Raw genomic sequence first — 17,788 nt, 5'->3', positions numbered from 1 at the left:
TATTCGGCGCCGTGCTGATTAACTGGAATTTAAATTTCTCGCTGGCAATTAAAATACGGTAAAAAATGTCTCCACATTTATTTATTTTCTGACATTCTCATTGGTATTGACACTTTAGTTTTATATTACAGTTTTTGGTTTAAATGAATTGTGTGGTGATACTTTAAACTTATAATTTTTTACTAGCAGACCTAAACATTGTTCTTTTTAGAACCACTTTTAGTGCGAAGTGTAATAGCCGTAAAAAACAATCGCAACTTAGGAAAATTAATTGTATTGTGGGATTTTAAGCTTAAAAATGTTTACTAGCAGACCTTGCAGTCAAACTTTGTTCTTTTTAGTAGAACTTCTTTTAGTGCGAAGTGTACAAGATAGCTTAATAGATGTAAAAAACTGATCGCAATTTTATTAGAAGATTTTGAAGGGGACAGCGATAATAATGGCCCTTTATGTCCCTTAAGTGCTATTATGAAGGTGTGTTTTGTTGATGTAAATAATAACTGTTTATATATTTATAATTAACTAGCGTGTACCAGCGACATCGTTCGCGTCGAATTAATCATTTGTAATGGTGATGATAAAGCAAAGCAAGAATTTCCATTAACATACAAACTGGATAAAATTTTCTCACATTTATGTCAGCATGAGAAAAACAATATGGCGATATTATTATATAATTTGGTATAATTTGAGGGGTAGTTTCATCTCGTTGGAATTTGACTTTCAAAAAAGCCGTTTGCAAAAATAAGCTTTTTACGTCAAGCAGTTTAAGCAGAATCGTGGTTAAGAAATTACCCAACTTTTTGGAACTCCCTGTATGATTTTTTAAAAAAATTCAAAATATGTAAAAAAACCAAATAAATTATGCTTGTCCAAGCGTTTTCCCGAATGACTGACCGTTTTTTAAATAACAAATATTGTAATTTGAGGGGCGTTTTCACTCTCTTGGAATTTGAGATTCGAGAAACCCCTCCTTATCGAACCTCTACACCCCACAGTCAATCCGTTTGCCAAAAATCAACTTTAAACGTCAAGCAGTTTAAGCAGAATCGTGATTACTCAATGGTCATATTTTATAAAACACTTAAAATATGTAAAACAACAAAATAAAATATACGTATTTAAGAGTTTTTCCGAAAAACTTACCGGTTTTTAAATAAAAAATATTTTAATATTTGAGGGATAGTTTCACCCCCTTAGAATTCGAGTTTCGAAAAATCCCTTCTTATTGAACCTCTACACCCTAAAGTCAATCTGTTTTCCAAAATTCAGCTTTTTATGTCAAGCGCTTTAAGCAGGATCGTGATTAATCAATGACTAGATTTTTGGAAACACCCTGTATACATTTTTAAAAAATCTTAAAATATGTAAAAAAACAAAATAAAATATACGTGTTTAAGCGTTTTTTCGGAAACTTAACCGTTTTTTAAATAAAAAATATTGTAATATTTGAGGGGTAGTTTCACCCGGAACTGAAATTTCGAAAAATCGAAATATTGTTTTCGATTCCTTCTTATCGAACCTCTACACCCTAGAATCAACCTGTATGCCAAAATTGAGCTTCTTACGTTGAGTGGTTTGAGCAGGATCGTGATTAATCAGTATGTCAGTCACTTAAGGATTTTATATATTAGTATAGATTTATTTTTGGTTCCTAAAATATTTTAATTAAAAGATAATATGTAAGAGTGGGCAACACTGTGCCGGTCAAGCTTAATCACGTGACTAAAAGTTAATTTGATATGAACTATAGATATACAAATCAGATGCAAACAGAAAAATATCTGGGCTGCAACTTCTTTAATAAAAAATTCATTTACATAGATCGTATATGCTTATTATCTAATGGTTACGATAAACAATAAATTATAAAGATTTTTTTCCAACACTTTGATTGATTTATTACTAAATTTTGTACCAATACTTCGTAATAACATATCAAATTGCATGTTTTTTTACTGACATAGTTATAAATACTGGCATCTGCAGTGGTAATAAACATATTAAAACAAATATGGGTACATATCATTTATCTAATTTAGTTTGTTTTTTCTGCTTCGATAAAAATTACCTCAGATGATGAGAGTGTGATTTTTGTCTCGCATCATTTATCAAACCGTCCCTTGAATGAAGTTGAATATCGGAAGATATAAAAAATAAGTCATTTTCTAGGTCGAACATGTGATAAATTACGTAGTCCGCGAGAACCGCAAGAACGGGTTTGAAAAATGATTCTCGCGAAAGGGGCATCTTCCTTCTTTAAAAAAACTTCGAAAACGATTCTTCCAAAAACTAGTTTCAATTTTCAGATAGACCATGTATGTTTTTTTTTGTATTCTAACAAATAAAAAGTTTGAGATAGCTTTTTATAGATAAGTTACATGTATTTAGAAAATGGTTTTACATTTTGTAACCTTCTAATATAATTATTATTAATTCCAGAAATTACATTATAATGTTTTTTTCGATTATATTGCATTTTTTACAGCTCTCAAAATCTGTTAATTTTAAAAAATAGTGCAATCCGCTGATTTGTGTGAGACTTTCTATATTCTTTCTTGTTTTTTTTTGCTTATGGACATGCGAAAGCATATCGCTAACTGCAATATAATTAAAACTGTCTATTCTTCTGTCTATTATTTGTAAATAATTTACATTCTTTGGTATATCCGTAAATGTGTAACATTATTTCTGGTACAATAAAAATAGTACAGGGTGACTCACTAAGAATAGCTCCGGGCTGTATCTCGGTAAGTATTAGCCATAATAGTAAGGGGACATGAAAAATTGCTGAAAATAGTTTTCAAGTTTGTAAAATGGCTGTTAGAGGGCGCAACTGCTATGAAAAATAAGAAAATAGAATTTTTACAGAATTTTGTCTAGATAATGGGTACTATAAATAATAACTTCATAATCTCCGGTAAATTTTGGATTTTTTTTGTTAGAACCATTTTCCCTTATCTGCTAAAATAAAGTGGTAAGCTTATCTGCTAAAAATAAGTGGAGAAGGTTATATCTATCTTTATTTAAATATTAATAACTCCGGACTGGATGATCAGAATCCAACAAACGAGGGCTCGTTTAAAAGAGCGCTCATACTACTCTATACTTACTCTATATCATAAAAATGATAAAAATAAGATTTTGAACGTAGAGGCTAGGGGGCGCTGTTTTACAATTTAACAAACATTCCGCGTTTTTTCAAAAAAATTAAATACGATAGTATATGTAATTTTAGCTGATAGTAAAGAGTAAAAAAAGCTTTAAAAGGCAACGAAAAGCGCATCTTGATAACTTGTTTTAAACCGATGATATTAGCATAATTATACTAAGAACCAAAAACTAAGCCCTTAATTTTCTTATTTTTACAAAACGGTATCAGTAGCCCTCTTGATTTACAAAACGGTATCAGTAGCCCCATTCTAATAAAAAAAAATAATATAGAAACAGTTAGTTTATTTTAAAATCGACCATATACCAAAATACCATAATACCTGATGTATTAATAGATAATAATTAAGATATTAATAACAGTGAACAAGAAACGATCCCTCAGTGAAGTCATGGTAGGCTTTGGAAAAAAATTGCTCTTACATACTATAAGCAAATCAAAATTTATAGTAAAAATTAAAATTATATCAATCAACATTTTGCGTTTTTTATCTTTTTTATTGCTTTTTCAACAACTTCAACTGCTTAGATAATAGCGGCCATACTACAATATATTTATTATACATATATACCGGATGTTTTTCAAAAGTGATTTCAAAGAAAATAGCTGAATACGTCAATTATAAAAATAATAATCAAATTTATGTCATATACTAAAATACCAAATTTCGTTTTTTTTATCTGAAAAAATAAAAAAGTTATATGGGGGTTAGTTAAATTCACTTTTGAAAAACACCCGAGATATGTATTGCACAATAACGCTAAACGTAATTTTAGCATTGCAGAAAATGCAAAGAAAGTTTAGTATTTTAGATAATAGACTATGTACCTTCTTTATCGTAGAGTCTAAAAGCTTCTTTGAGTTCCTTTTGTAGAGCTTCTTCGTCTTCGTTCTCCAGAAAATGCGAGGCTACCCGACAGAAGGAGTCAAAATTTACCGTTCCCGTTTCTGAAATTATTAACATAAAAGGTGTTATAACATATTCTATACTATTCTATAGAAGAATAATTTTTTTATTTATTACAAATACCTTTGAAAGAATAACAATTCTCTTAATTTCAAAAATTAATTCTTGATTGAAGCTTTATTTAGCAAAAAATAGTATATTCTAAATAATAATAATATTTTTGCATTTAAGGAATTTAATAACATTTTTAAATTGAATTGAATATATATTCAAACTTTGAACTAGGTACCTAGAGTAATGTAATATTTTCCATAAATATGCAATAATATTCAGAAAAAAATATAAAGTACTAAAGCAGAAATTCAAATCTATTGAAAATTAACATTTAAATTAGAGATCAATATCTGATGTGATATGTTTATAAATTAGAAAACTATTCAAACATGACAAAGTAATTTCTAAAGTATTTGCATTCCCCATTAATCTACAATTTTTGTACCGGGTGTCCCACTAAGAATAGCTGTCGACTGTATCTCGGAAAGTATTAGCCGTAGGGCTTACGGAAAAAAATATTAATAACTAAAGAAGCTATGAGAAATTGCTGGAAATTATTTTCAAGTTTGTAAAATGGCCGCTAGGTGGCGCAACTGCTATGGAAAATGAGAAAATAGATTTTTTACAGAATTTTGCCTAGATAATGGGTACTATAAATAATAGCTTCATAATCTTCAGTAAATTTTGGATTTTTTTTTGTTAGAACCATTTTCCCCTATCTGCTAAAATAAAGCCCTCGCTTGTTGGATTCCGATCATTCAGTCCAGAGTTATTAATATTCAAATAAACATAGATCTAACCTTCCCCCACCACTTTATTTTGGTAGATAGGAGAAAATGGCTCTATCAAAAAATATTCAAAATTTGCTGAAGATTATGAAGCTGTTACATATAGTACACCTTGTCTAGGCAAAATTGTGTAACTCTGTGTAAACTCCATTTTCTTATTTTTGGTTGCAGTTGCGCCCCCTAGCGGTCGTTCTACAAACTTGAAAATAATTTCTAGCAATTTCTCATAGCCTCTTTAGTCATAAATATTTTTTTCCGCAGCCGCTACGGCTAATACTTTCCGAGATACAGCCGAGAGCTATTTTTAGTGGGACATCCTGTACAGGGTGGGTCAAATTCGACGCTTTTAAATGGAAACACCCTTTTCTATACGAGATAGACAAAAACTAATATCGGTGTCTGGGGCTCAATTTTTGTCAAAAACATGATGGTGAAAACCGCATATCGATATCTGTTACCGTTTCGGAGTTACGGGGTGTTTTTAAAAAATATGCATTTTTAACAAATCGCTGTAACTTTTTTGCTATGGAAAATTTTGTATTTTTATGAAAACATTTCCAAAGCACCTTTTTACGTAGAATCTAATGGTTTAAGTATAAATTTTTTAAAATTAATAATTTAAGAATTATCAACAGAAAGTTTGATTTTTTATATAGGACACCCTGTATATTTTTAATTTATTGAAAAGAATTTAAAATTACCTTTCCAAAATTATAACACACTTAATATTTTGCTCGATTCCTTTTCGAGATATAGAGTATATAAAAATTAACCCGCTTTAAATAAGTAGGCTTTGAACGGCACCGGCTGTAATGCAAAAAAATTCTAGCTGTGAGCAACAATTAAAACGAAAATAATATTTGCTATGAGAGATGCAGAATTTTATAACAATTTAAAGTATAATTAACCAACCTCAACGCATTTAAACTATATCTAATAACAATAAAAATAAATAGCAAACCAAGACATGAGATTTTGCTACAGGTGTTCGACATATCGACCGTCTTCTGTTATGGACAGACGGGGCAGTTTTTGAACATTTCTCGCGGAATTCATTAACTCAGTAGGGGTGAAAGATACCCTCTCATAACTGCTAAGTATTTCTAATCCTTGTCTAGATTATACGGAAGAATAAGGAACATTTATTGTTCCGCAAATATATCCATAGGATTATATCCATGGGCACTAAGTCAGGCGGCCTCGACGGCCAACGGCTGGGATCTTGGTTAGCTATTCAATTATTCTTGAAATTGGCTGCAAAAATTTGCTGATAACTTCAGCGTTCTGTTAGGTTAGGTTAGGTTGTAGTATATTGGAAAAATATGTTTTCGAGTTCCATTAAGGGCATATCATCAATAAGGGGTCCAAAGCCTTCTAGTAAAAAGTGGCGAACTTTTAAAGATTCTGTATTTCGAAGGGGATTATAACAAAATATCAAGTGCGCTATATTTTTGAAAAGGTAATTTTAAATTCTCTTCAGTTAATTAAAAATATATAGGGTGGCCCAAATAAAAAATCAATTTTTCTGTTGATAACTCTTAAATTATTAATTTTAAAAAAATTATACTTAAACCATTAAATTCTACGTAAAAAGGTGCTTTGGAAATGTTTTCATAGAAATACAAAATTTTCCATAGCAAAAAAGTTACAGCGATTTGTTAAAAATGCACATTTTTAAAAAACACCCCGTAACTCTGAAACGGTAACAGATATTGATGTACGGTTTTCACCATAATGTTTTTGATGAAACTTGAGCTCCAGACACCGATATTAGTTTTCGTCTATCTCCCATAGAAAAGGGTGTTGCCATTTAAAAGCGTCGAATTTGGCCCACCCTGTACATATATAGTAATGTATAAATCTTTTCGATGTATATATTAATAAAATTAGTTTGATGTCAATAAATTGTCTTGATATGTTGTTAATAAATTATCTAGATTTAAGTATGATGTTAACAAATTAAAAGCTGTTCAAAATGTCTGTCAAATGACTCCGTTTTTTACTTTATTATCTGTTAAAGATTATACATAAAAAATTTAGGTTCCGAATTTTTGGTATTACAACATCAAAATGTTATTAATTAAGTGTAAATATTTTCAGGACAGGTAGATCTCGATAAATAAAACATAGTTTCTCTTTACCATTTTTCAAATATGTTCAAAATAACCAAGTTATTATACTTTGAAAATTAAAAAAACATATATTTTTGGCTTAAGTTTTGAAAATCACTGGATTTTTCTAGTGTTTCTTTCTTCTAACTTTATTTTACAACCTAAGGTTGCCATATTATCAAGATATTATCTTTTGGTTTTATTTTTAGTTTTTTAACTAAACAATTTTTTTTTCAATTTTTTTTGCCAAAAAAATCGAGAGAGACATTCTGGGGTCGAAATATAATACCCCTAAAAATATTTGCACTTATTTAAGACTCACCCTGTACATTTGAACTTTTTAGTGAGGGTGTTCTTAAATGTACATATCAAAGAAAAAGGTTAGTATGTGCAATTGTTGAATCATAATTTAGTTGCAGTTATTTGGTGATGATACAAACATGGTATATAGTAAAATATTTGTCCAGAGTTTTAGAGTAAAGTGAACTAATATTTCCTATATTTCATATTAATTTTTAGAGAATTCTAAACACCGAAAATATAACCTAATATAGGAACATGTAATATATATTTGATATCAATTAATTTTTTAGTTACGTGATCGAAGGCGCGAGTTTTAAAATCATTGTTGCCAACCAAGGACATATTCAGCGCCGCGCTGACTAACTGGAATTTAAATTTCGCGCTGAAGATTCAGGTTGTAGCCCTGCTGTTAAAAATGTTAAGTTGCTGCATTTATTTATTTATTTCCTGACATTCGTTTGACACTTTAGTTTTGTATTACGAATTTTTGGTTTAAATAAATAGTGTTGTGATACTTTAAGCTTAAAAATGTTTACTAGCAGATCTTACAGTCAAACATAGTTGTTTTTAGAACCACTTTTGGTGTGAAGTGTACAAGAGAGCTTAATAGCCGTCAAAAACTCATCGCAACTTTATTAGAATATTTTGAACGGGAAAGCGGCAGTAATGGCCCTTTATGTCCCTTAGGTGGTGTTAAGAAGGCGAGTTGATGTTAATAATAACTCTTTATATATATTTATAATTAATTTTTTTTCCTGAAATATTTTAATTAAAAGAAAATATATAAAAGTGGGCAACGCTGTGCCGGTCAAGATTAATCACGTGATTAAAAGTTTATTTGGTATAAACTGTAGTAACATTTGATTAAATAAAAATTTCTCTATAGAACAAATATACCTAACTCAAATCTTTTTTCAATGTAAAAAACAATTTAAAAAAAATCAACCCAATGGAGAAGAAGAAAAATTATTTTGCCTTGTCAAGCTCCCTAAAAGATATATTACACTTTCGAAGCATTAAAGTTTGGTTATTCTAAGTAAAATAAATGGTGCGGTGTATAAAGAGATGTTTATGAACACGAGCGACGTTTTAAAAAACTCGAAAGAGAAAACGTCTCTCTTTAAAGTATTCAAGACATAAAAAGTGGGTATTTCGTCGTTTCAATCCACTTCCGTTTGAATCGACATCGACTTATTAGAGTTAAGCCCTATAAATCAAGTCTCAAACAACAGATAAAGAAGTGGAATAGTGAAACGTAGTTCGTAACTTTTTGCATTTCCTAATGAGTTTACTTTATCATTCCAGAATATCTCGTTTTCTTCCGAGTATTCGATAATTGTTCCACGATGTTTAGCTTTTGATAGTAAATAAATTAAATAAATTGCTATTTCCTATTAAAATCGTATAATGTTAACACTAAACGACTTATTTGAAGTCCGGTCAATTTAGCTAGAAACATAGTGATCAAATTGCCAAAATTCCGACAAAGCTGCATTTTGGTAGAGACCTGAATTTTACCATTATAAGTAAGAAGAAAAAAGTTTCCATCGATCCCACGTCCGCTAAAAAAGTTATTCAAGGGCAAATGTCAAAATTTTTGTATTTTGGAATTTCCTCGTAAACGGTAAAATGTAGAACGTAAAATGTTTAGGAGGGGAGTTAATCACCGCGACCCTACAGACCTATTGTGTGTTTCCCTTTCTTGAATTATAACGAGTTATAACTCATCATACAATCTCAGGGCTTAGACAAAATCCATTATCTAATATGGCTCCAGAGAGGCCAGATCTCCATCCTCGACATTAGCCGTACCAAAGTTCATGGCACGAACGGTCGTCGTCTCGGTGCACTCAGTGATAAGGTGTTCTGGTGTTTCCCCATTTTCCCTACAGAATCTGCACTCGCCATTGTTTCTCAGGTTCAATCTACTGAGGTGTTCGTTGAGGAGACAGAGAAAACCCCGTGACAATCCGAAAATTGTTTTTACTTAAACCAAGGAAACTCTTTGATTTTTCTCGATCGTAAGTTCTGAGGAACTTTTTCGAGTGTCTTAGACCGTTAGAGGACTCCCATTCCAGATTACTGATGGAGTATTTCAAGTTCTTCAATTTCGTTTTTAATTGGTTTCCACCTGGAAAACAGAACGGTTCTGGTCCACTTAGTGGACCTATAATTTGCTTTTCCATTGCCTTTTATCCTTTGGTGAGCAAGCACCCAGAGTACGAGGACTTTGTTTTCTTTGCCTAATTTATTCAGCTTCTCTATGCATTCTTTGACCAATTTCGAATTGGTTGATACTGAGTTGATCGCTTTTAACGCTGCTTGACTATCAGATAAGATGGATATTTCTTGTTTCCGATAGTTCCCATCTAAGATAAATTGTACGCATCTTTCGATAGCGTAGATTTCTGCTTGAAGGATGCTGGGGTAGGGTGCCCATTGATTCGGAGTATTTAGTTTTCGGCCCAAATACTCCTATCCCTGCCGCTGCTTTGGTTTTGGAAGCATCAGTATACCACGTTATGGTATGGTCTATTACATGCTGAGCAAACTTTTCTTCTTTCCAATCCTTTTTATTACTCAATATTACAGTGAGGTGTTTCTCAAAGTTGTAAATCCTTCGAGTGTCATCCACTGGGAGTTAGTCGTAACTGGTAAGTTTTTTTCAAAAAAGAGCTCAGACAAAAACTGTAAATTATAAATACCGTTCTCCGTGTTTCAAATAGCGGAGATATTTTACTTCCATAGTAAAAGTCCAAAATAACAGAGATATTTTAGTTCGAAAATCATTTTTTGAAAAATCAACCAAAAATGTTTTGAAAATTAGAGACTACTGGTCTATTTAAAAATAGGTACTAGATTCAGCACATCAACTTTAAGAAGCCAAATTTTAAAAATCAAATATCTATAAACACAAGATAAAGAACCTGAATGTGGATGTGGCAACTCCTATAAGTCCACTTTAAAAAATAATTTTTACTACATCACAAGCAAATAAAAATTAATATTAGCGTTCAGTCAAAATTCACCTGGTGGATACCCAGCACCCCCGGGCACCCCTGTAGTTACGCCAATGAATACTATGATACATACATTCATGCCTGGTTAAAATCTCAGTATCTATTTTTTAAATTTAATTATTATTTTTCCATTGCAACTGTTAAAATTGCCTTATATCTATCAAAAATAGTAGATAAAATAGTATTTTAACCACAAGGGTAGATTAAATGATACTTTAACAGCGAGGATAGGTTAAAAACTTTATTTATTCTCGCCCGTTTTTTAATTGCTTCCATTTTTGAAAATGTTTTTATTCCTTTTTATAAGTTATTCGGGATTTAAATGTAACTAGTTTGGATATGGCATTTGTCGCCTCAGCCTGAATATCTGTTAGTAATTTACTTATTTCGTTTTGAGCCATTTCTGAACTCGAAAGAGAAAACGTCTCTCTTTAAAGTATTCAAGACATAAAAAGTGGGTATTTCGTCGTTTCAATCCACTTCCGTTTGAATCGACATCGACTTATTAGAGTTAAGCCCTATAAATCAAGTCTCAAACAACAGATAAAGAAGTGGAATAGTGAAACGTAGTTCGTAACTTTTTGCATTTACCTAATGAGTTTACTTTATCATTCCAGAATATCTCGTTTTCTTCCGAGTATTCGATAATTGTTCCACGATGTTTAGCTTTTGATAGTAAATAAATTAAATAAATTGCTATTTCCTATTAAAATCGTATAATGTTAACACTAAACGACTTATTTGAAGTCCGGTCAATTTAGCTAGAAACATAGTGATCAAATTGCCAAAATTCCGACAAAGCTGCATTTTGGTAGAGACCTGAATTTTACCATTATAAGTAAGAAGAAAAAAGTTTCCATCGATCCCACGTCCGCTAAAAAAGTTATTCAAGGGCAAATGTCAAAATTTTTGTATTTTGGAATTTCCTCGTAAACGGTAAAATGTAGAACGTAAAATGTTTAGGAGGGGAGTTAATCACCGCGACCCTACAGACCTATTGTGTGTTTCCCTTTCTTGAATTATAACGAGTTATAACTCATCATACAATCTCAGGGCTTAGACAAAATCCATTATCTAATATGGCTCCAGAGAGGCCAGATCTCCATCCTCGACATTAGCCGTACCAAAGTTCATGGCACGAACGGTCGTCGTCTCGGTGCACTCAGTGATAAGGTGTTCTGGTGTTTCCCATTTTCCCTACAGAATCTGCACTCGCCATTGTTTCTCAGGTTCAATCTACTGAGGTGTTCGTTGAGGAGACAGAGAAAACCCCGTGACAATCCGAAAATTGTTTTTACTTAAACCAAGGAAACTCTTTGATTTTTCTCGATCGTAAGTTCTGAGGAACTTTTTCGAGTGTCTTAGACGTTGGAGGACTCCCATTCCAGATTAAGGATGGAGTCTTTCAAGTTCTTCAGTTCCGTTTTTAGTTGGTTTCCACTTGGGAAACAGAACGGTTCTGGTCCAGTTAGTGGAGCTATCATTTGCTTTTCCATTGCCTTTTATCCTTTGGTGAGCAGGCACCCAGAGTACAAGGACTTTGTTTTCTTTGCCTAATTTAGTCAGCTTCTCTATGCATTCTTTGACCAATTTCGAATTGATTGATACTGAGTTGATCGCTTTTAACGCTGTTTGACTATCAGATAAGATGGCTATTTCTTGTTTCCGATAGTTCTCATCCAAGATAAATTGTACGCATATTTCGATAGCGTAGATTTCTGCTTGAAGGATGCTGGGGTAGGGTGCCCTTTGATTCGGAGTATTTAGTTTTCGGCCCAAATACTCCTATCCCTGCCGCTACTTTGGTTTTGGAAGCATCTATATACCACGTTATGGTATGGTCTATTACATGCTGAGCAAACTTTTCTTCCTTCCAATCCTTTTTATTACTCAATATTACAGTGAGGTGTTTCTCAAAGTTGTAAATCCTTCGAGTGTCATCCACTGGGAGTTAGTCGTAACTGGTAAGTTTTTTTCAAAAAAGAGCTCAGACAAAAACTGTAAATTATTAATACCGTTCTCCGTGTTTCAAATAGCGGAGATACTTTACTTCCATTGTAAAAGTCCAAAATAACAGAGATATTTTAGTTCGAAAATCGTTTTTTGAAAAACCAACCAAAAATGTTTTGAAAATTAGAGACTACTGGGGGGTCTATTTAAAAATAGGTACTAGATTCAGCACATCAACTTTAAGAAGCCAAATTTTAAAAATCAAATATCTATAAACACAAGATAAAGAACCTGAATGTGGATGTGGCAACTCCTATAAGTCCACTTTAAAAAATAATTTTTACTACATCACAAGCAAATAAAAATTAATATTAGCGTTCAGTCAAAATTCACCTGGTGGATACCCAGCACCCCCGGGCACCCCTGTAGTTACGCCAATGAATACTATGATACATACATTCATGCCTGGTTAAAATATCAGTATCTATTTTTTAAATTTAATTATTATTTTTCCATTGCAACTATTAAAATTGCCTTATATCTATCAAAAATAGTAGATAAAATAGTATTTTAACCACAAGGGTAGATTAAATGATACTTTAACAGCGAGGATAGGTTAAAAACTTTATTTATTCTCGCCCGTTTTTTAATTGCTTCCATTTTTGAAAATGTTTTTATTCCTTTTTATAAGTTATTCGGGATTTAAATGTAACTAGTTTGGATATGGCATTTGTCGCCTCAGCCTGAATATCTGTTAGTAATTTACTTATTTCGTTTTGAGCCATTTTTGGCTCCAATTCAATCAGCAATCGACACGAAAAAGAGAATTAAAAAATATTGACTCAAAACTGACAACTAAAGAGACAGCTTTATTTATTTGTCAAATTACATAGAAACCAACGCCAACCCAGCACAATATTTTTTCTACTCGCAATAAATCCTTCAAATAATATTGTCTGAATATTTTTTAAAACGTAACTCGCTATGGAAAAAAATATTGTTTGATACACGACGATAAAATTGCATTGCCGTCTCCCGAAATTAATTCACTCGCGATGTCATTGCTCGTAATTCTTAATAAATCTTTTCGGTCGAAGGTAAAATATCATTTTATCGTCTTGTATAAAAAATAACTAAATATTTTAATATTTTAACCACGCCTTATTAAATTAGAAACACGTCTCAACTCGACAAGACAAAAAGATGTTTGGCCACTTAAAAACATTAATTCAAGCGCATTCTTTCTACCAATTATTATTAACTCTCATAATTCAACACCAGACGGAAAGATAAGCAACAAAGACACCGTCCAAAACCTGGTTAGCGACTTATTTGCATTCCTGTAATGACTTCTTTTAATCGTTCGAACTATTTCATTATTTTGGCCGTAATCCAGCGAAAATTCACGAATAGCGGGCCAAGCAAAGTGGCGTTAATGTTGATTAGGGCCCGATTTTAACGGAACAGAGATTAAAAATGAAAGATGAATTATTTTCAGGGGCGCGCTGCAACGTTTCGCCCGTTACGAAAGTTTTTGGCGCTAATTTCGGAACGCTATTCGCTGAAATATTGACCTAATTAACGCCTTAATAAAAATCGTTTGACGGTAACCGATGTCGACAAATTAAAGAGACCAAGGTCAATGAAAAATTTAATAAAATAATTATTTCGTAGTGCACGCCAGTGGGATTTATAGGACCGCTTATTGCATTTGTTGGGGAAATTATATTTTACGGTTATTATCATTCGTTAAACGAAGTAAATATATTGTTTCGTTTTCGACCGGCTGAGAAATCAAAATTTTTGCAATGTTGTTTTCATTTGAATGTAGATTAATTCGCTAATTTTGAATGTTTTGAACACAAAAAAAAACGCGTACAATTTTTTTTATCACATCATGTTTTTCTACACAAGAATAAAAATGTTTATTTAAACATATTAAGAAATAAACAATTATTATGTTACAAATACATCATCATCATCATCATTTTCAGTTTGTTTAACAATTTCCAATTATAATGTAGCCTCCCCCACATATTTAGATACTCTCTTTGTAGTTGGGTCCATTGTTGTCTATTTTTGGCTATATGCGGGTCCAGGTTATCCCTGCTAATTTTCTAATATCATGGTCCCAACTCAGGTTCAATCTTCCTGTAGGTCTCCTAATTCCTTGTGGGTACCATGCTGTAATTTTTGTTGTCCATCTGTTGTCTGTTCTTCTTGCCAGGTGTCCTGCCCATTGCCATTTGAGGGATGATTTGAAGGATGACATCTATTTCCTGGGTATTTTTTTCGTATCCACTCTATTCTTTTACGGTGTCTCTTGGTTATTCCCAGCAAATTCCGTTCCATTCAGCGTTGTGCGACGTGTAGTTTCCTTATGATGCCCGTTTTAAGTGGCCAGGTTTTGCATGCATAGGTCATGACTGGTAGTACACATTGGTCGAATGTTTTCTTCTTTAGATAGAGTGAAACCCACTTTATTGCTGGCTGTATTTTTTTTAGAATTTTAGAATTTAGAATGAGTGGGAGGGGGGTTAATCACTTCGACCTTACAGATCCATTGTGTCCCCCTTTCTTGAACCATAACTCATCATACAGTCCCAGGGCTTTGACAAAAGCCAGTATCTGGGACGGTTTTATAGAGGGTAGTTCTCCATCTCCAATATCAGTCGTACCAAAATTCATGGCACGAATGGTTGTCGTCTCGGCGCACTCAGTGATGAGGTGTACTGGTGTTTCACCATCTTCCCCACAGAATCTGCATTCGCCGTTTCTTCTTAGTTTCAATCTACTGAGGTGTTCATTGAGGAGACAGTGTCCTGTTAAAAACCCCGTGACAATCCGAAGATTGTTCTTACTCAGACCCAGGAAGATCTGTGATTTTTCTTGATCATAAGCCCTCAGAAACTTCTTCGAGTGTCCTAGAGCATTGCAAGATTTCCATTCCAGGTTGCGGATGGCTGTATTTAGTTCATTAATCTATGTTTGTAGTTCTTCATGACCAAACCAAACCAATTAAGACTATGTCGTCAGCAAATCTTAGATAGTTAAGATATTCTTCATCTATTTTTAATCCTTTGTTCGTCCAGTCCAGTTGACGGAAGATTTCTTATCTAGTGTCTATTGTTGCTGTAAACAGCTTTGGGGATATTGCGTCTCCATGCCGTACTTTCCCAGTGGGTGTTACAAATCTTCTTCTTCGGGTTCCGTCTCCTAATGGAGGTTGGAAATTATCATGGCAATTCTAACTTTGTTAACGGCTGCTCTGAATAGCTGTTTTGAAGTCATTCCAAACCATTCTCTCAAATTCTTGAGCCATGAGTGTTACAAATACATATATTTAAATAATAAAATTATATAAGGATTCTTGCCACTTAACTGCTGATATAGAAATTTAATTCTATGCTGTGCTTGTCATAATGTGGATCAACCTGCTCGCACAACCGGTTTCGGAGCCCTACTCCATCATCAGGTGAGCTTGGGCAGATCCACAAAATCACAACCACAGCGCAGAGATAGTTAATTCCGACTTGTTGGAAAGTATCGGTTATATAGTAAGTCCCGAACGGGAGTTTGTTTATTTCATCGCATTTTGACATGTCATTCGAAATTTGTCACAAAATCACACAAATTCATCAACAATTTAGACATTTTAGTCCATAAAGGTTGCCATGACGACCTTTACGGCCTAGGCCGAAAAAGAAACATTTTACGGACTGAAATGAGTCCGTAAAATAGCTGTTTTTGGGAGCGTATGACAAAAAATTATATAAGGATGCTTGCCACTTAACTGCTGATATATTTAAATATTTATAAGGAAAATATTAAGTAAAATAATTACTATATGATTATTTTTTGGCGTTTTTCTATAAAATTGCGTCTGGGAGTATTTTTTTGCGAATATCTTGAGGAATATCACGTTTCAGTGTCCAACAGTAATCATCCATCATATTTACCTATATCGACCTTGGTACCTTGTTTTCATAGTTCTGATCCTTTAGAGAAATCTTACTAACTTTTGCACAAGGCTAATATTCCAATACCACTATTGAAATTTCTCGACAATGTGAAATCGGACGTGTAGCTGAGGTTACATTTGAATAGGCTATTTTATATTTCATTATATTTATTTTATTATTTTTATTAAAAAAAAAATAAAATTGACAATACAGTAAATTTATTAAAAATTTGATGTGATATAAAATTAAGTCGGGTTTCGTCGTCAGCACTACAAAATGGATAGAAAAAATTATTAATATTTTAAACAAGGAAAATCCTATCGCCCGGTGATATTTTTCATTTTTTGCCTGGAAACGATTGAACAATTTTTGAAATTCACTTTGTAATTCAAGGCCTGTAAAGGTAAAAACGAAAAAATCGGAGATTTATAAACTTTACATAAAATCATATATCAACACATAAACACATACCGAACATGTTTTGTTGAGGGAACTAACAAAATAAGAGTTACAATAACATCAATTAATTGTGTCTTTAAAATATGGATATAAAATAGAATTTTTGACTGTTTCCAACTTCCTTACATTTTTTTACTAAGTGAATAATATTGATAATTGTAATGTTAGATTAATTGCTGACAATATACAGGATATAAAAAATAGTATACCAAGCTTCAGTACTTATCAGTACCATATTCAGTATCATATGCCTTAAGATGCGATCTGAGGAAGTTACAACAAACCTTGAAGGCCTTTACAGCTCTTACATCCCTCACTTGAAAAATATCTTCAAATTTTGAGACCATATATTTAGTACATAACTAATTGTTTTGCATATTGTCAATGATTGTCAAGAGAAAACTCAAACATCAAAACCCAAAAAGGAGTTTCAAATTAGTTGTAATGTCTTCACTTCCGTCTGTATTATATGAATTATGAATATAAAGATAGTATTTTTAAGTACTTTCTTAAAATTTTTAATAAATAACTGTTACAAATACATAATATAATGATAAATAAATTATTGATTGCAATAAGTACCGGGTGCGTCTCAAAAGTGGCTCACCCCTATAATTTTTTTATTTTTTCAGTTAAAAAACGATATTTGGTATGTTAGTATATGACATAAATTGATATATAGGATTGATTGACATATTCAATTGTTTTCGGTCACTTCCTGGTTCACCGGAAATTACCACAACTTTTAATTTTTAAATGGCATCCTCTGTATTTTTTCGGGTTATTCGATAGAAAATAACGCTCTTAATATAATGAAATATCATATCTCAACGTTTGATTTCAACAACTGATTTATTTGAAATTATATCTTGTGCTTCGTAGTGAAAATTTGACTCGAAATACCAAGTGTGTGGTATCAAATTATTCGTAAAAAAATGCTTTTTCCAAATATGCTAATGAACCACCCTCGTTCCATTTGAAAAGTAATGAGATATGATAAAAAAAAACAATTTGAGCATTTTTTCTTATTTAACAGGACAAGACACTATAAACATTAGACGA

The 17,788-nt window shown here is 32.2% G+C and overlaps 1 protein-coding gene and 1 pseudogene across 1 annotated transcript in view; one reads left to right on the top strand and one right to left on the bottom strand.

Annotated features, from left to right (window-relative positions):
* The window catches only part of LOC115878821, a 189,509-nt pseudogene that overhangs the window by 60,655 nt on the left and 111,066 nt on the right, over positions 1–17,788 (top strand).
* Positions 1–17,788, bottom strand: part of LOC115878822 (troponin C-like) — a 57,646-nt gene that overhangs the window by 979 nt on the left and 38,879 nt on the right. The window contains exon 4 of the mRNA XM_030895427.1: positions 4,001–4,120. Within this exon, the coding sequence (XP_030751287.1) occupies positions 4,001–4,120 (120 nt within the window). The remainder of the gene's footprint in view (positions 1–4,000; positions 4,121–17,788) is intronic.

The sequence above is a fragment of the Sitophilus oryzae genome, unplaced genomic scaffold (genome assembly GCF_002938485.1).
Source record: "Sitophilus oryzae breed Bouriz unplaced genomic scaffold, Soryzae_2.0 scaffold_1532_pilon_pilon, whole genome shotgun sequence".
NCBI lineage: Eukaryota > Metazoa > Arthropoda > Insecta > Coleoptera > Curculionidae > Sitophilus > Sitophilus oryzae.
This window is presented reverse-complemented; position numbering and strand designations above follow the sequence as displayed.